General features: G+C 44.3%; 1 protein-coding gene across 5 annotated transcripts in view; it reads left to right on the top strand.

Annotated features, from left to right (window-relative positions):
- The window catches only part of EYA2 (EYA transcriptional coactivator and phosphatase 2), a 282,642-nt gene that overhangs the window by 165,966 nt on the left and 98,328 nt on the right, over positions 1-18,348 (top strand). For all 5 annotated transcript variants that reach the window (XM_059132953.1, XM_059132949.1, XM_059132952.1 and 2 more), the window contains 2 exons: positions 7,919-7,986; positions 10,156-10,333. In XM_059132953.1, coding sequence (XP_058988936.1) covers positions 7,919-7,986; positions 10,156-10,333 — 246 coding nt within the window. The remainder of the gene's footprint in view (positions 1-7,918; positions 7,987-10,155; positions 10,334-18,348) is intronic.

Genomic DNA, 18,348 nt, shown 5'->3' with positions numbered 1-18,348 from the left:
AAAGGCAGTGGGTCTTTGCACCCTGACAGCAGTTGAAAGATCCCAAATGCCACCTGTACTGTACGGGGGCCCCTGCACATGAGAGCTGTTCCGTGATTTCAGAAAGTGGCCCACTGTTGCCGCGGAGAGGCGGACCCAACTTGTCTCCCTCACCCCCAACCCCAATTCCGAAGAGCCTTCTGCAGGGAATCTCACAGCCTGGTCAGATGAAGCCGTGATCCTTCCAACAAAGGGGAAGGAGAAAATAGGAAGGGAACGTGAGGTTGGTGTGGAAGAGGTGGGGACAGGCGTGGTTCCCTGGTGGGTGAGCACAAGGAATCCCAGAGCTGCCGATACCATCTCTTATCTCAAAGCCCGAGGAGCACCCAGGAGAATGGCAGTGGGAGAGGTCCTGAACTCCTGGGGCGGCTCCGTACCCCACCTTTGTTGTCGCCTGGGAGGCCAGCTGTGGGACACTGCTGGGGGGCAGTGGAAGCAGCAGCTTTGTTTTACTTTCAGAGGAGGTCAAAGTCACGTAATAGTAACCAGTTCAGAGTGCACAGCTGGTGGCGTCTAGTGCCTTCATTTTGCAAACATCACCTCTGTCCAGCTCCAAGATATTCTTATCACCCCAGAAGGAAAGCCCACCACCCACGAAACTCTCACTTCCACTTCAGCTCTGCCCCCAGCTCCCAGCAGCCACTCTCTGGGCCTCTCATATAAATGCAAATCAGACCATAGGTGGTCTTTGACATCTAACTTTTTCCATTCAACTATGTTTCTGACTTCATCCACACTGTAGCAGGTGTCAGGACTCCATTCCTTTTTACAGCTGAATAATGTTCCATTGTCTGCCTGTGCCACAGTCCATTTATCCATCCACCAGCCGATGGACACTGGGCATGGTCTGCCTTTTGGCTATTGTGAATAGCACTGCAGGAACATTTGTGGACAGTTTTTTGTCTGAACCTCTGTTTTCAACTCTTTGGGGTGTGCACCCAGGAGGGGGATTGCTGGGTCACTTGGTAATACTGTGTGCACCTTTGGGAGGCATCAGCAAGCCTCCCTCCACAGCAGCTACACACCTTACACTCCTACCCGCAGTGTGCAAGCTTTCTGGTTTCTCCACATCCTCGCCAGCACTTGCTTTTTCCACTTTGTGAGAGTTTGGGGGATTTTTGTGGCCGACCTGGTAGACGCCTAAGAGTAGATGTCCAGCAGCTCAGACGCTGTGGGACAAGCCAGGGAATGTTCCAACACTGAGTTTTTGTAAACTACAGAATACTATCTACCTTGGAGGAAGGACAGCTGCAATGAACAAGTCCTGTGCATAACAACGTGCAACGCAGGGGGGGGTCTTTCCTTGGCCCCGAGCCCACCTCCAGGGGCTGGATCACCCAGGACTCCACATGTTCACTGTGGCGAAGGGTCAGGGGTTTTTCCTTCATTTAGTGTAAAAGACAATAAAAATGAATCTCTAGAACTTGCATTCTGATTGGGGGCAGGGGGAGCAGAAAATGGTTCTCCGATAGGGGGCAAAAACACCTCACTCTTTTGCGTGACTCACAAATATACCTAGATACCAAAACAGATATGCGATTATCTATAATCACGTAGAATTTCACGGGAGAAGGGGTTGAGTAGAAGAAAAATACCAAAAAGTATGGGACAATCATAAAAAAAATATAGAGAGAAACAATGACATTTTTAAAAAGACACACCAATTACAAGTCCTGATTTTTTAGTGTCAGATTCGGCAGACAAGGGACGTCCTACATGCCCTCTCCCGGTTTCTTTGCTCATCCAGAACACCTAGCGAGCAGGTCCCAGCCCATAGTCCACAGCTCAGTAATGCTTTGTAATGCATCACTGCGTTTGGATCTGGAATCATCTTAAGTCTTCGTGTATTTATCCACTTGGTTGCATTCTGTCTCCTCCATGAATGTAAGCTTCAGCCCCTTACGCCACATCCACAACCGTGCCTGACACCGTGATCCATTTCAGTAGGAACTGTATTGTTGATTATTTAAGTAACCTCTGCATCCAGCATGGGACTCGAACTAATGACTGTGAGATCAAGAGTCACAGCCTCTTCCAACTGAGCCAGCTGGGTGCCCCCGGAACTGTATTGTTGAATACATGGATGGATATCCACTTGAAAATCGTATCGCTGAGATGGTGATTCTGGTCTGCAAGTGCGTCAGGGGTCCAAGCTCCTTACATCTTCTTGATGCTCAGCCGTGTGATCCCAGATGACCCTATTTTGCAGGCCCTACCCCTGCCCTGTAAGGGCATACTCAGGAAATTGTACACATTAATTTATCACCCTCCCCTTGACTAGAACTCATCACATGGCCACACCCAACTCATCACATGGCCACACCCACCACACTGGGAAAAGTAGTGGCTATCAGGCACATGCCCAGCTTAAAAGCAGAGACACTATTGACATGAGACAGGAGGGGTGAATGGATATTGGGGGTGGCCCTAGCAGGACTGCACCATCATTTTAGGAAAGGATGTTTTCCATATCTCACCCTTGCCTTCCCCAATCCTCCCGTGGGCACTCCACCAGCCAGATGGAGGCAAGAAGTCGGTGTTTAACATTCCAGCTCAAGATTGTCCATTTGGAAAACCCACATATTATGGCACAAGATTTCTGGGGCCACATGCCCCCGCCCTCCTGGGTCTTCAAGCAGGGGATGGCTGTCTCCCCCTGCAGGGACTCTGGGAATGCCCTCCGCACACCACAGTTTGTTTGTGGTTGCAAACAAACAAGAGGCTGTTTGGGGGAAAGAATACCAAGGGGCCAGACTGTGACCTGTTTGTTTTCAAACCTGCTCAATGTTGTCATTCAGAAGATGGATGCAAAAGAAAAGAGAAATCAGAACAGAAAATACTGCGGCCAGGGCTCTTCCTAGGGCAGTGTGTTTCTAAGCTTTAGCAGGTAGGGTCACCATGGTAACCGTGGCCCCAAAAATGATTTAGAATGGAATAGGCTGGCCTAGACCTTCTGCGGATGTGTCTGAACAGGCCATTGAGGACAGAAAGGGATCTCAGCGTGCCATGCTATTGTGGACAAATTCTGTGGGTTCTGGTCCTTGGACCAGGTGTCATGGACACGCCGAGGTGTGGCCATGTTCCTGGTCCTCCTCTCTTCAGCTGGCTGACTCTAACCCAACCTTCAGAGATTAGTGTAGGTGTCACTTCTCCAGGGAAAGCTTCCCTGGCCCCTCTACTCCCTGGCAGGCATTACAGAACCCGTCCCGGGGCCCAGCACAGAATCCTTCTCACCCTTGGGTATGGGAAGAGTTTATTTTGCAGATTTCACTTTGGAGCCATTTCAGTATTTTAGGTAATTACAAAACACATCTGAAAACTCCTCAAAGTTGATAGCAAACTTTTATAGACCTAACTGCATATTGAGTTGTTTGGCATAGCCATACAGAAAGGAGACTTAATTTACCCTTATTTTTACTTTTTTCTTTTTTCTTTCTCCCTCCTGATGTTCCAAGAGTCCTTTTTAAAATTTTCTGCCTGGGGGCACCTGGGTGGTTCAGTGGGTTAAAGCCTCTGCCTTGGCTCAGGTCGTGATCTCAGGGTCCTGAGATTGAGTCTCCAGGGACCTGGGATCAAGCCCCACATCGGACTCTCAGCAGGGAGCCTGCTTCCTTCTCTCTCTCTGTCTGCCTCTCTGCCTACTTGTGATCTCTGCCTGTCAAATAAGTAAATAAATTCTTTAAAAAAAAATTTTTCCTGCCTGTTCCAAGAACTTCCTGTACTCACCTTCTCAGAGTATGTCTGTTGTGACAGATTTTCTTAGTTTTCCTTCATTTAAGAATGTCTTGATTTTCCCTTTTCCCCTAAAGGATATTTTCTCTGGATGTAGGATTCTGGGTTGAAAAATGTATCACTTCCTTCTGGCCAACAAAAATCAACAAGCTCATTCTAAAGTTGATATGTAAATGCTAAGTTTATACATAGAAGCCAAAACAATCTTGAAAAAGAAGAACAAGGGGCGCCTGGATGGCTCAGTGGGCTAAGGCTCTGCCTTCAGCTTGGGTCATGATCCCGGGGTCCTGGGATCGAGCCCTGTATCGGGCTCTCTGCTCAGCGAGGAGCCTGCCTCCCCCTCTCTCTCTGCCTGCCTCTCTGCCTGCTTGTGATCTCTGTCTGTCAAATAAATAAATAAAATCTTTAAAAAAGAAAAAGAAGAACAAAAGGAGAACTTACGCTATCTGATTTCAGAACTTACTATAAAGCTGCAGTAACCAGGTCGGGATGGAATTGGTATAGGCTAGATACATGGGTGGAACAGGGTCCAGAAATAAACCCTCACATTAACTGTCAACTAATTCTTGGCAAAGTAATGTAATTACTTTGTAATTACTTGTCAAGTAATTCAGTGAGGAAAAGGGTAAACTTTTTACAGCAGTGCTGGAACAACCAGATAGCCATATGCAAAAGATTCATTTAGACCCCCACCTCACACCACACACACAGAATTAACTTACATTAGATCATAGAGCTAGAACTGTAAAATTTCTAGAAGAAAACATAGGAAAGAATCTCACCTTGGATTAATCAGTAAAAGCAGAATCCATAAGGAGGATATTGATTTAAAAAAGAGAGAGAGAGAGAGAGAGAGAGCGCTGCTGCTCTTCAAAAGACACCACAAAGAAAATGAAAGAACTTGGAGGTGATATCAGATACACACCATGTACCTGATAAAGGACTATGTCCAGAGCATATAAGAAATTCTTACAACAAAATTTTAAGAGGACATACCTTTTTTTTTAATGGGCAGAAGATTTGAATAGATCTTCATCTAAAAAGATACATGAGGGCACCTGGGTGGCTCAGTGGGTTAAAGCCTCTGCCTTCGGCTCAGGTCATGATCCCAGGGTCCTGGGATCGAGCCCCACATTGGACTCTCTGCTCAGTGGGGAGCCTGCTTCCCTTCCTCCCTCTGCCTGCCTCTGTCTACTTGTAATCTCTGTCTGTCAAATAAATAAATAAAATCTTTTAAAAAAAAATAAAAATAATTTAAAAAAATAAAAAGATACATGAATGGCTGATAAGCACATGAAAAGATGCCCAACATGGTTAATCGTTGGACAAACACTACCTAAAACCACACAGAAATACCACTGCATCCCTACTGGAATGGCTATGATCAAAAAGACCAAAAATACCAAGTGCTGAAGAAAACGGAAGTCTCATACACTGCTAGTAGGTTCGTGAAATGGTACAGCCACTCAGAAGACACTTTGACTGTGTCTTTAAAAAGGAAAACATACTCTTGCCACATGATTTCACACTCCTACTCCCTGGGATGTGCCCAAGGGGAATGAAAATATATATCCACACAAGGACTCATAGGAAATGTTTAGAGCCCCTTTATCTGGAATAGCCCCAAGTTGGATGCGGTGCATCCCCATACTCGGTACAATTCAGCAATGAGAAGCAATGAACTGCTGGTCCAGGGATGGGCTTCTGCAGCCTTATGCGGAAGGAGGAGGCCAGATACAAGTACATCTCTCCTGATCCCCCTTCTGTGAAATTTCTAGAAAAGGCGAAACTCCAGAATCAGCAGTGGCTTAGCTGCCTGATGCTGGGGGAGTGGTTGGGGGTGACTGCAGAGAGGCACAAGGGAACTTCGGGGGAGATGGAAATGTTCTGAAACCGCACTGTGGTAACGGGCGCACAATTATACGGATTTACTTTAAAAAATCATCCAACTGACCCCAGTGGAGGAATTGTATAGTATATAAGTTATAACCCCCAACAGAACAGTTTATAAAGCAGCAGCAACAGCAGCACAGAGAGGTGTTGAAAACTCAAGTCAGACTGCCAGGTTCCCGCCCCAGCAGCTGTCACTTACTCTCTGTGCTCCCTTGGGCACGTCGCTTAACTTTTCTGGGTCTCAGTTTGTCCAGGAAGAGCTCAGAACGGCACCTGAAACACACAAGTTCACCACGGCTCTTCCTGCAGCCGCACTCTTCCCTCCCTGGGCTCCTGCCTCTCTCTCCTGCCAAGCGAATTCTTGCTTAGGATCTGTGCGCTCAGTAGGCGTGAACACTCCTTTCCCAGGCTATGTCCATCGCTGGCACGTGTCCACTCCGGTGTCACCTCGGAGAGGCCTTCCCTGACCACCCAGTCTTCAGTGACACCCTGTGCACCACTCACTCATTCATTCAGTAAATCGCATTTTCTAGTACTAATAATAAAGTAACATTTTTACTCCCATTTTACAGATGGGGCAACTGAGGCTCAAAGGGCAAAAGTCCTTTTGTGCATGTATTTAGTTCACCACCATTCAGTTTACTCATTTACCACCTCGCACCCCTTAGAATGGTTACTGTCAAAAAAAGAAGAAAAAGGAAGGGAGGGAGGAAGAGTTGACCAGGATGTGGAGAATTTGGATCCCTGTGCACTGCTGGTGGGAAGCTAAAATGATGGAATGCTGGAAACAACAGTAAGTGGTTCCTCAAAAAATTAAAAAGCGAATGATTATATCCAGTAATTCTACTTCTGGGTATCTACCCAAAAAGGCTTGAAAGCAGGGTCTAAAAGAACCATTGGGATCCCCATATTCATAGCAGCATTATTCACAATAGCACAATGGACGCAATCCAAGTGTCCACCGGCCGACAAATGAATAAACAAAATGTGACATATGGTCCTAACTAGGGTGCGCTGCTCAGTGGGTTAAGCCTCTGCCTTCAGCTCAGGTCATGACCCCACGGTCCTGGGATGGAGCCTGGCATCGGGCTCCCTGCACCACTACCCCTGCTCTTCCTCTCTCTCTCTCTCTCTCTCTCTCTCTCTGTGTCAAATAAATAAATAAAATCTTTTTTTTTTTAATATAGTATATGGGGGCTCCTGCTGGCTCAGTGGGTTAAGCCTCTGCCTTCAGCTCAGGTCATGATCTCAGGGTCCTGGGATCGAGCCCCACATTGGGCTCTCTGCTCAGCGGGGAGCCTGCTTCCTCCTCTCTCTCTGCCTGCCTCTCTTCCTACTTGTGATCTCTCTCTCTCTCTGGCAAATGAATAAATAAAATCTTTGTAAAATTTTTTTTAAAAAATTTTAAATGTCGTGTATGGTACAATGGAATGTTATGCTGGCATCTGCAGCAATATGGACAAAACTCGAAGACGTGATGCTAAATGAAATAAGCCAATCACAAGAGGACAAGTACTACGTGATTCCACTTATGCGCAGCTCCTAGAATAGTCCCATTCGTAGAGAAAGTAGAATGGTAGAGGCCCGGGGCGGAGGGAGGGGAGGAATGGGGAGTTATTATTTAATGGGGACACAACACAGTTTTGCAAGATGAAAAGAATTCTGGGTATGGAAGGTGGAGACGGTCACACAACACCACCAATGTACCGAATGTCACTCAACTGTGTGGTTGGAAATAGTTAAACCAGTTAGTTTTATGTCATGGACGCTTACCACAATTATTTTAAAGATGTTATTTATTTATTTAAGAGAGAGACAGCACAAGCAGGGCAGAGAGGGAGAAGCAGACTCCCAGCTGAGCAGGGAGCCCAATGCCAGGCTCGATCCCAGGGCTCTAGGATCATGACCTGAGCCAAAGGCGGACACTTAACCGACGGAGCCACCCAGGCGCCCCGGCGTCCCACAATTTTTTTAAATAAATATTTTTGAAATGTTAACTCTTGAGAACCAGAATCTTTATGGCATACACGATCTCATTTATTGCTCACCACAACCCTTTGATGGCAGAGTTACTTATTTTATTTCGTGAATTGACAGAACTGAGCAGCAGAGAGATTTGGTAACCTGCCAAGGTCACAGGTTTCATCCCAGGTTGTCAGCCCTCAAAGATCCCACCTGTCTGCCGCATCTTTCTCCTCCACGTCCCTCTCTGACTGTAAGAAACCTCATCTGTACCCGTTCCTCCTTCCTGCAGGCACGGCGGGGATCTACCAAGGAGCAAATGGCCTGACCAATGCAGCCGGATTCGGAAGTGTGCACCAGGTAGACGTCGCTCCCTGCCACTTGTATTCCATTTCCTTAAATAGCCCCCTTAAATAAGGGCACCCCGAGAGTCCACTCCCACCCAAGCCCCCCACCAGAAATGCAGTCTCTGATGCCCGGGATTTAGTGACCACAGGAGTCAGATCATGCACAAAAAGACCATCAGAAAGATACAGGGTAGGGGCAGAGAAATTGGAATTACTAGCAGGTTTCCAAGATGACACAAGCGATATTATATATAACATCTTGCCTGAGCCCGAAATGCCCGTGGCTGTTGAATCTAGCATGTACGAAATGCAAATGCTTGTGCTCTCTTGACCTTCTCAAGCGTGAGGCTCCATCATCTTCACCTCTGCGTTCCAGGGCCAAATGCCCAGCGCACAGTAGGGGTTTTATAAATGCTTGTTCAATCACACCAGGTCAACCCTGTAAAGATGAACACTGGCCAATAGTTTGTCTTGTTTTCCACTTAGTAAATTAAGAATGAGAGGGGGAACTCTGTCCTATTTGTGCATCTCTTCTATTAAGTCTAAAATTATTTCAAAACAAAACTATTTCAAAACAGTTACTTCAAACATGCTTTCAGGCTGGCATTAAAACAAAATTACCACAAACTAGTTGGGCTTTATGGAATATTTAACGTTTAAATAGGAGGAATGCACTATGTCTTCTTCAATGAGCTAAAGAATCTAAATGATTCAAACCTTGGAAGATTGGGAGATAGTTTCTGTAGCTCTGTATTATTCTGAGTATACTATGTACATGGATAAAATACTCGTAAATACAACAGTCCTTTTTAGTGTGTGGTTCTTCACTCTGGGTGTCTGCCCATTTCACCAAGAGGAGCTTGTCAAATGCCACCTCCAGAAATTCCAATTTTGTAGAGCTGGGGTGGGGGTCCAGGAAGCTGAACTTCCCATGAGTTTTCATAGGGTTTGAGAAGCATTGGTTTATGGTGGTTCGGGGGCAGAATATTGGAGAGGTAGGGCTGAGGGTCGTGGGGGGAAGGGAGAGAAAAAATGAAACAAGATGGGATCAGGAGGGAGACAAACCATAAGAGACTCTTAATCTCACGAAGCAAACTGAGGGTTGCTGGGGGGAGGGGAAGTAGGGATAGGGTGAGTTGGGTGATGGAGGTCGGGGTGGGTGTGTGATACGATGAGTGCCGTGAAGTGTGTAAACCTGGTGATTCACAGACCTGCACCCCTGGGCAAATAATACATTATATGTTATATAAATAAAAAGAATAAGTAAAAAAAAGAATATTTGAAACAATGACTACTGTGGGAGACTTGGAATATCAGGCTGGGTTAAGCAAAACTTGGTCAAAAGGGGATTGGCATTCTTTGATTTGATCTCTAAGATTTCCTCATAGAAGATTCTGGATCCCTAATGCTGTATAGGTGCTACTGTATTTGTACCTCCCATGAACTTAAAATGTCACCCAGTCTCCTGGGTAATGTGGTCCTTATAGTATGTGTATGTGTTTATAGTATGTGTATAGTATGTCCTCTAGTGTATGTGGTCCTTATAACTCATTCATTGGTTCATTGATTTAACTAGTATTTATTGAGTTCCCCTCCATGCCTGGCACTGTTCCAGGTGCTAGGGATATAACAGCAGTCAAGGCAGACACCGACAGAGCCACACCCACATCCCTCAGGGTGCACCTGCTGGGGATTCCCTAGGACCAGAGCACAGGGCAGGAGGGAAGTGCCAGGGAATGAAGACCGCTGACCGCTGAGAGCAGCTCTCAAACAAAGCCTAGCTGGAGACGGTGGATGGACATCCCAGCTCCCTTGCCCCTGGAAAAGATCGTCCTGAGGGTGTTTTATTCCATCGCAGTGTTTCCCAGGGGACTTCCTTCCAGTTCCCACTTAAAAGCCCCCAGACTGGCTGCTTTTTTACTTCGTCCCTTCCCTGTCACACTTCCCCATCCCCCAACTGGGGTCTCTTTCGCCTCCCAAACACTTGCACTTGCCTCCTTGTCTCTGAGTCTGCATCTGGGCAAGTCCCTGCCCTCATGGAGCTTTTGTTCTAGTGGGAGGGATGGAGACAGACCCAGGAGACCCACCCATGAGGCCTCTCACTGCTGTCAGCCTGTGACTGGGCCGACAGAAGGTTCAAACAGGCTTCTTCACTAAAAACTCCGTGTGTTTCCCTTTCTAGGACTATCCTTCCTATCCTGGCTTCCCCCAGGGCCAGTATTCCCAGTATTACAGCTCGTCCTACAGCCCTCCTTACGTCCCGGCCAGCAGCATCTGCCCTTCTCCCCTCTCCACTTCCACCTACGTCCTCCAGGAGGCATCTCACAGCGTCCCCAGCCAGAGTTCTGAGTTGCTTGGCGGTAAGTGTAGTCGCTGTCTCGTGGTTATTATTGGCTATGATCTGAGCTCTCCTAGGAAGGGTGGACCAGACATGGGTCCCAGGTGTAACGAACCAGTCACCCAAGAGCTAAATCCAAGCCTCGGATATATTTGGTTGACCTCTCTCTATGTGTGTGTCTTTAATTGTACCCATGTTTAAATTTTTTAACTAAAAATTCTCATTTCTACTTTGCCTTGAGAGTAGATCTGGTCTTCTCTCAAAAGCAAATCTGTATCTGGTCCCTTAGGTCTCCCTTCCTAAGTGACAACATTTGGCTGGCTGAGTAATGTCTGTCCCATTCAGACAGGGCACACGTGATTCCACATCTGGCCAATGTACATCAAGTTCATTACCCACATGGCCCATGCGGGCACTGGAGTTGGTGAGCCCTAGTCCTCAAGGAAGGGAAACTAGTATTTGTTGCCCATCTGCGATGTGCCAAGCATATATCTTGCGGTCTTCTCATTTTACTTATTTGTGTATTGGTTCCACAAATATTTATAAAGCACCTGCTGATTTCCAGGCACTCTTTAGTTTAAGAAATAAAATATAGTGCAACATCGACTTGATTCTTACAGACAGGAATTAAATAATCACATAAATAATTACAGATGATGATAAGGAAAGTCACAATCCTCACAAAAACTGGCTTTTAGGTACTTTCTCTTTTCCAGATAAGAACAATGAAGATCAGAGTAATAAGTAATTTGCTAGTAATTGGTGGAACTGGGATTTGAACCCATGCCTATTGGGCTTCATAACCAGTGCTCCTGGATATTCAATAGCCACACATAGCTCAGATTATGTTATCTAAAACCCATTTCAGAACAGAAGGGCGGGAGCATCAAACCTTGGTTCTCTCACTGAGAATTCTAGAATCTTTTAAAAAGACCTCATGTGTATGTTTTCAATAGCACAACAGCTTTAGAAATCCCTTCTTTTGGGGTGCCCGGGTGGCTCAGTCAGTTAAACATTTGTCTTTGGCCCAGGTCATGATCCCAGGGTCCTGGGATCAAACCCTGTGTCCGGCTCCCTGCTCAGTGGGGAGTCTACTTCTCCTTCTCCCCTGCCACCCCCTGCTTCTGCGCACATGTGCCCCTTTTCTCTCTCTCAAATAAATAAATAAAATCTTTTTTAAAAAGAGGAATCCCTTTTATTGGTCAGGACTTTTTAACTTCAAAAGATAGAAGATGCAACTCAAAAGTTCAAGCAAAAAATTGATTTTTTTTAAGATTGATTTGTTCATTTTAGAGAGAGGATGCACACATGAGCGTGGGAAGGGTAAAGAGAGAGAGAATCTCAAGCAGACTCCCACTGAGACGGACACAGGGCTCAATTTTACCACCACGAAATCACGACCTGAGCCAAAACTAACAATCAGACGCTCAACCAACTGAGCCACCCAGGTGTCCCCCAAAAAGGAATTTTTAAACATACGTAATCAAGAAGTATAGGGATTCCAACCTGGGTCCAGGGGTTCAGATGATAATTTGGGGCTTCGGTCTATTTATTTCCTCTGGCTCTTCATTTTCCTGGGTTCATTTCACTCTCAAACAGGTTCTCCCATTATGGTGGCAAAGATAATCACTGGCTGCTCCAGGATTCAGACCTGCCTGCTTATCTACCCCTTAGAGAGATTTCCTCCTTCCTAACAGCCCCTGGAGAGGTCCCAGGCATGCTTCTGTTGGCCCAGCTTCGGTCCCATACCTGTCCTCACACCAGTCTCTGTGGCTGTGGATAGAATGCTGGGATGAGGGCGCCTGGGTGGCTCAGTGGATTAGGCCGCTGCCTTCGGCTCAGGTCGTGATCTCAGGGTCCTGGGATCGAGTCCCGCGTCGGGCTCTCTGCTCAGCGGGGAGCCTGCTTCCCTCTCTCTCTCTCTGCCTGCCTCTCTGCCTACTTGTGATTTCTCTCTGTCAAATAAATTAAAAAATAAATGAAATCTTTAAAAAAAAAAAAAAAAAGAATGCTGGGATGAGACAGCAGACCTGGGTCTCATGCCCATAGCAGGAGCTAGAGTTGGGTCATCGTCACCCAACCCCTACCCAGGGGAAGACAAAAGAGACAGTGGGTGGGCCAAAGAAACAAGTATCCACAACCCGTGATTAGGGGTTGGAGCAACATATGGGAGCATCCATGTCCCGACCCCTGGGTGATGTACATCCCTGTGCAACTAACTCAGAGCCAGTGGGTTCATTCATCCAGTGTGCAAACTCTCGGAGAGCTGCTATGCACAGATCTTCTATGAGATGGTTTAGGCTTATCATTAAATGACATGACAGCAATAAATTAGAATGCCCACATGTAAAGTAGATATCATTGCATTTTGTTCTCTTTCCTTTTCAGTGGGTTTTTCAGAATCCATGGATATTCTGGGGCTTGTAGAAGCTAAGCCAACATGACAGTATGTGGCCATTCCTTCAACAAATACTGGTTGATGGTTAGGAAAAGAACAGTAGTGGAGACTAACTTCTTTTGTTCCTGAGGTTGTTGGCACATCGCTGGGGACAAGTTAAGTGTCCTTGGTTTGGTGACAAATGGAGATAACATGGCCAGGCATTTTTAAGTCAGTTCTGTTTAAATAGGCTCCACGTCCAAAGTGGAGACCAGTGCAGGGCTCGAACTCATGACCCTGAGATCAAGACTTGAGCTGAGATCAAGAGTCAGATGCTTGACTGACTGAGCCATGCAGACTCCTTTTTAAACCAGTTTTTAAGGAAGTTTAGGGCTTATGCATTGATTTCCATCATTGTGATTTCATTACAGTATTTAATGAATTCATAGTGCCTAGGTAACAACTTCTAAATTGCTTTCTTTGAAGGGTACGAAGTTTAAAAAACTTTTCTTGGTCATGGTACTAAATTATCTTTGACCATCCTGGTTTTCAGAGTGGGGCCACTCCAACTGGCTTCAGAGAGGAGATATAAGCAGGAAATCCTTAAGTGGATGCCACCTTCTATGTATAATTTGGAACTGGATCCCCAAGACTTACTTCCCAAGACTTTGGGCTATGTGGAAAGGTTACCTTTGTTCTCCATCAAGAGCAAACATGAAGGTTCATTGTATCTCCTTGAAATTTTTCTTTATTATGTGCCCCTGTTCTTCATTTATCCCTTGGTCTAAGGTTCAACAATAAGTGGTTGAGATGGTTTTTACTGTGTGTCTAACAAGTTCAAATAAAATCTAATGACATAAATAGTTGTCAGCTGTAACTAAGGTCTCTCGCCTCTTTTCCCCAGTGTCTATTATAAACGAAGGGCACATAAGCAAGCACGTGTGCACATGCGTACACACGCGCACACACACACATGCATGCACTCTCTGAAAATTTCCCATAAAAACTCCACTTTTGAAATTCTCCAGGATCTCCTTGAGTGGTTGGTTTCAAATTCCAGAGCCCCAAGAGGTTTATACATTACCAATAGATGGTGTTCCCTCTCTGCACGGCCTGGATACAGTATCCTGATTCCTTCTCCACCCCGGCTCCCAGCCCAGCCTGCATCGATATGCATTAACAATTACAACAATTTACAGATGATTGCAGGGCAATTCGCTGAGGTGGAGGGCAAAATCTGAACATACAATGTTACTCAAGAGAAAAAACAAATTAGTAGTGGTTGCTTAAGAGCTCTTTTCAGACTTTTCAGTATGATGCAGATTATCTAAAAAGATAATTGGATAGACTTTGGAGCTCCTGATTCTCATGCCTTTGGATTCTAGGACTTATACCGGTAGGTCCTGCAGACCTATACCGGGGGTCCTCCAGACTCCCCCTACCCAGTTGTCAGGCCTTCAGCATCAGACTAAATTATACCATTGGCCTTCTTGGTTTTCCAGCTTGTGAACACCAGATTGTTGGACTTCCTGACTTCTTTTTTTTTTTTTTTTTAAGATTTTATTTATTTCTTTGACACAGAGAGAGAGAGATCACAAGTAGGCAGAAAGGCAGGCATGGGGGGGAAGCAGGTTCCCTGCTAAGCAGAGAGCCTGATGCGGGACCTTGATCCCAGGACCCTGGGACCATGTCCTGAGCTGAGGGCAGAGGCTTAACCCACTGAGCCACCCAGGTGCCCCAACTTCCTGACTTCTATAATTGCATGAGCTAATTCCTATAATATATATATATATATATATATAGGTGCCTGGGTGGCTCAGTGGGTTAAAGCCTCTGCCTTCAGCTCAGGTCATGATCTCAGCATCCTGGGATCGAGCCCCACATCATTGGGTTCCCTGCTCAGCAGGGAGCCTGCTTCCTCCTCTCTCTCTGCCTGCCTCTCTGCCTACTTGGGATCTCTGTCTGTCAAATAAATAAATAAAATCTTTAAATATATATATATATAAATATATTATACACACACACACACACACACACACACACATATATATATATATATAACATGCATCCTATTGGTTCTTTTCTTGGGAGAATCCTGATTAATATACCATGAGTCAAAGAAATAAACAAAAGAAAATGTAAAAGTATTCTGAATTTAAAAATTAAAACATGATATGTCAAAAATTTGTAGAATGTCACAAAAACAGTACATAAAGGGGAAATTTATAGTACAAATGCCTATGTTAAAAAAGAAGAAAAATTGCAAGCCAAACACCTCATCTTTCCCCTTAAGAAACTAGAAAAAGAATGGGACGCCTGGGTGGCTCAGTTGATTAAGCGGCTGCCTTCGGCTCAGGTCATGATCCCAGCATCCTGGGATCGAGTCCCACATCGGGCTCCTTGCTCAGCAGGGAGCCTGCTTCTCCCTCTGCCTCTGCCTGCCATTCTGTCTGCCTGTGCTTGCTCTCTCCCCCTCTCTCTCTCTCTGATAAATAAATAAAATCTTTAAAAAAAAAAAAGAAACTAGAAAAAGAAGATCAAATTACATTCAAAATAAGAAGAAGGGAAACAAAGATCAGAGTGGAAATCAATGAAAACTGAAAGAAGAAAAAAGAGAGACAAAATCAATGAAACCAAAAGCTGATTCTTTGAGAAGATAAAGCTGATAAAACTTTAGATAGGCTGATACAGAAAAAAGAGAGAAGATATAAATAACCAATAACATGAGAGTGGTAGCATCACTATAGACCCTACAGATATTTAAAGACAATAATGCAGTTTTGTGAACAACATCATACCAATAAATTTAATAACTTAGATGAAAGGGACAAAGTCCTTATAGGACAAAAACTTCCAAAACTCCCTCTAGAAGAAATAGCTGACCTATACAGGTCTATATCTTTAATAAGCCTACATCTATTAAATTAATTGAATTTTTTGTTAGAAATCTTCCCACGAAATCAACAGGCCCTGATGGCCTCACGGATTAAGACTACTAAACATTTAAGTAAAATCTGTCAATTCTACAAACATTTTTAAGAAAATTGAAGAGGAAAGAATACTTCTCAACTCATTCTATGCTGCCAGCATGACCCTGATGCCAAAACTAGATAAAAACATTATAAGAAAAGGAAACTAGTGGTATGTGGGTGGCTCAGTCATTTAAGCATCTGCCTTCAGCTCAGGTCATGGGCCTGGAGTCCCAGGATCAATCCCGGCATTAGGGTCCCCACTCAGCCGGGAGTCTGCTTCTCCCTCTTACCCTCCCCTGTCTCATGCACTCTCTCTCTCTCAAATAAATAAATTTTTTAAAAAAGGAAACTATAGACCAATATCCCTGATAAATGTAGATACAAAATTTCTAAACAAAATGTTAGCAAATAAAATCCAGCAATATATGAAAGAAGAATAATACATTATGTCCAAGTGGGATTTGTCCCAAAGATTCAAAGTTGGTTTAAAATTTGAAAATCAATATAATTTGCCATAATTAATTAACTATTAACTAGAAAGAAAAAAAGTTAATCAAAATAGATGCAAAGAAAGCATTTAACAAAATTCATCATCTGTTCCTGATAAAAATTCCAAATTAGGAATAGAAGGGCACACTTTATTAGAAAAAGACATGCTATGGACTGAATATGTGTATTCCCCTTCAGATTCATATGTTGAAGTCCTAATCCCCGAAGTGATGGTATTTGGAGATGGAATCTCTGAGAAGTAACTAGCTAATGAGGGTGGAGCCCTCATGTATGGGGTTAGTGTCATTATAAGAAGAGACATGAGAGATAATATCTCTCTCTCTCTCTCCACCATGTGTAGATATAACAAGAAGGCATCCATCTGAAAACCAGGAAGAAGATTCTGACTAGGAATAAAATTGGCCAGTGCCCTGATCTTGGACTTCCCAGCCTCCAGAAATTTGGGAAATAAATCTTTGCTGTTTAAGCCACCCAGTCTGTGACATTTTTGTCATAGAAGCCCAAGATGACCAAAAAAGGATAGCTGCAAAAAACCTACAGCTACTCCCCAAGATCAGAAGCAAGACAAAGATGTCTACTCTTACAAATTATAGTCACCATTGTACTGGAGATTCTAGCCAGTGCAATAAGGCAAGAAAAATAAATTAAGTTCTCCGTATTGGAAAAGAAGCAAAACTTTATAAAGGGAAAAGAAATAAAATGATACAGTCACATATGTAGAAAATTAATAGAATTTATTAAAAAGCTAAAACTAAAAAATGAGTTTAGCAATGTTTCAGGGTACTAGGTGAATATATAAAAATCAACTGTATTTCTATGTAGTAACAACAAGCAATAGGAAATAGGACAGATTTGTTTTTTAAAGAGTTATTTATTTAAGAGAAAGCATGGGGGAGGGGCAGAGGGAGAGAGAAACTTAAGCAAACTCTGTGCTAAGCACGTATCTGTCTGTGAAGGTTGATCTCCAGACTGTAAGACCATGACCTGAGCCAAAACCAAGAGTTGGACACCTAATTGACTATACATCCCAGGAACCTGAAAATAAGATAGTTTTAAAGGCCATTTATAGTACTATCAAAAAATATTGGGACACCTGGGTGGCTCAGTGGGTTAAAGCCTCTGCTCAGGTCATGATCCCAGGTCATGATCCCCTGGGATCGAGCCCCGCATCGGGCTCTCTGCTCAGCAGGGAGCCTGCTTCCTCCTCTCTCTCTGCCTGCCTCTCTGCCTACTTGTGATCTCTGTCTGTCAAATAAATAAATAAAACTCTTTACCAAAAAAAAAATATTGAATACTTTCATTTCAATGCTATTTCACTTTATTTCATTTCATATTCAGTGCTATTGAATAAATCTAACAAAAGATGTACAAGAGGTGTACATTTAAAACTACAGAGCAGTACTGAAAGAAGAGAAGACTTCAGTAAAAGTAAAGGGCTCACAGCTCAGAGGACTTAATACTATTAAGGTATCAGTTCTCTGGGATGCCTGGGGCGCTCAGTCATTAAGCATCTGCTTTCAGCTCAGGTCATGATCCCAGGGTCCTGGGATCGAGCCCTGCATTGGGCTCCCTGCTCAGCAGGAAGTCTGCTTCTCCCTCTCCCACTTCCCCTGCTTGTGTTACCTCTCTCGCCATGTCTCTGTCTGTTGAATAAATAATAAAAATCTTTTTTAAAAAAGATATCAGTTCTCTACTAATTGATCTATGTATTTAACATAGTCTCTGTCAACATCCCACTCTTTCTGTAGAGATTGGCAAGCTGATTCTGAACTTCATAGGGAAAAACAAAGGACTTAGAATAGTCTCAGTAGGCCTGATACAGAAAAACAAAGTTGGAAGGCTAACACAACCTGATTTTAAGACTTACTACAGAGCCACAGTAATCATGGCAAAATGGGAGACAAGACAATCATGGCATAAAGATAGACAAGTAGATCAAGGTACCAGAATAAAGAATGCAGAAATAAATGCACATGTATTCAGACAAGTGATTTTTTTTAAGATTTTATTTATTTATTTGACAGACAGAGAGCACAAGTAGGCAGAGAGGCAGGCCGGTGGGGTGGGGGAGGAGACTCCCTGCTGAGTAGAGAGCCCGATGCAGGGCTCGATCCCAGGACCCTGAGATCATGACCCAAGCCAAAGGAAGAGGCTTAACCCACTTAGCCACCCAGGTGC

The sequence above is a fragment of the Mustela lutreola genome, chromosome 9 (assembly GCF_030435805.1).
Source record: "Mustela lutreola isolate mMusLut2 chromosome 9, mMusLut2.pri, whole genome shotgun sequence".
NCBI lineage: Eukaryota > Metazoa > Chordata > Mammalia > Carnivora > Mustelidae > Mustela > Mustela lutreola.
This window is presented reverse-complemented; position numbering and strand designations above follow the sequence as displayed.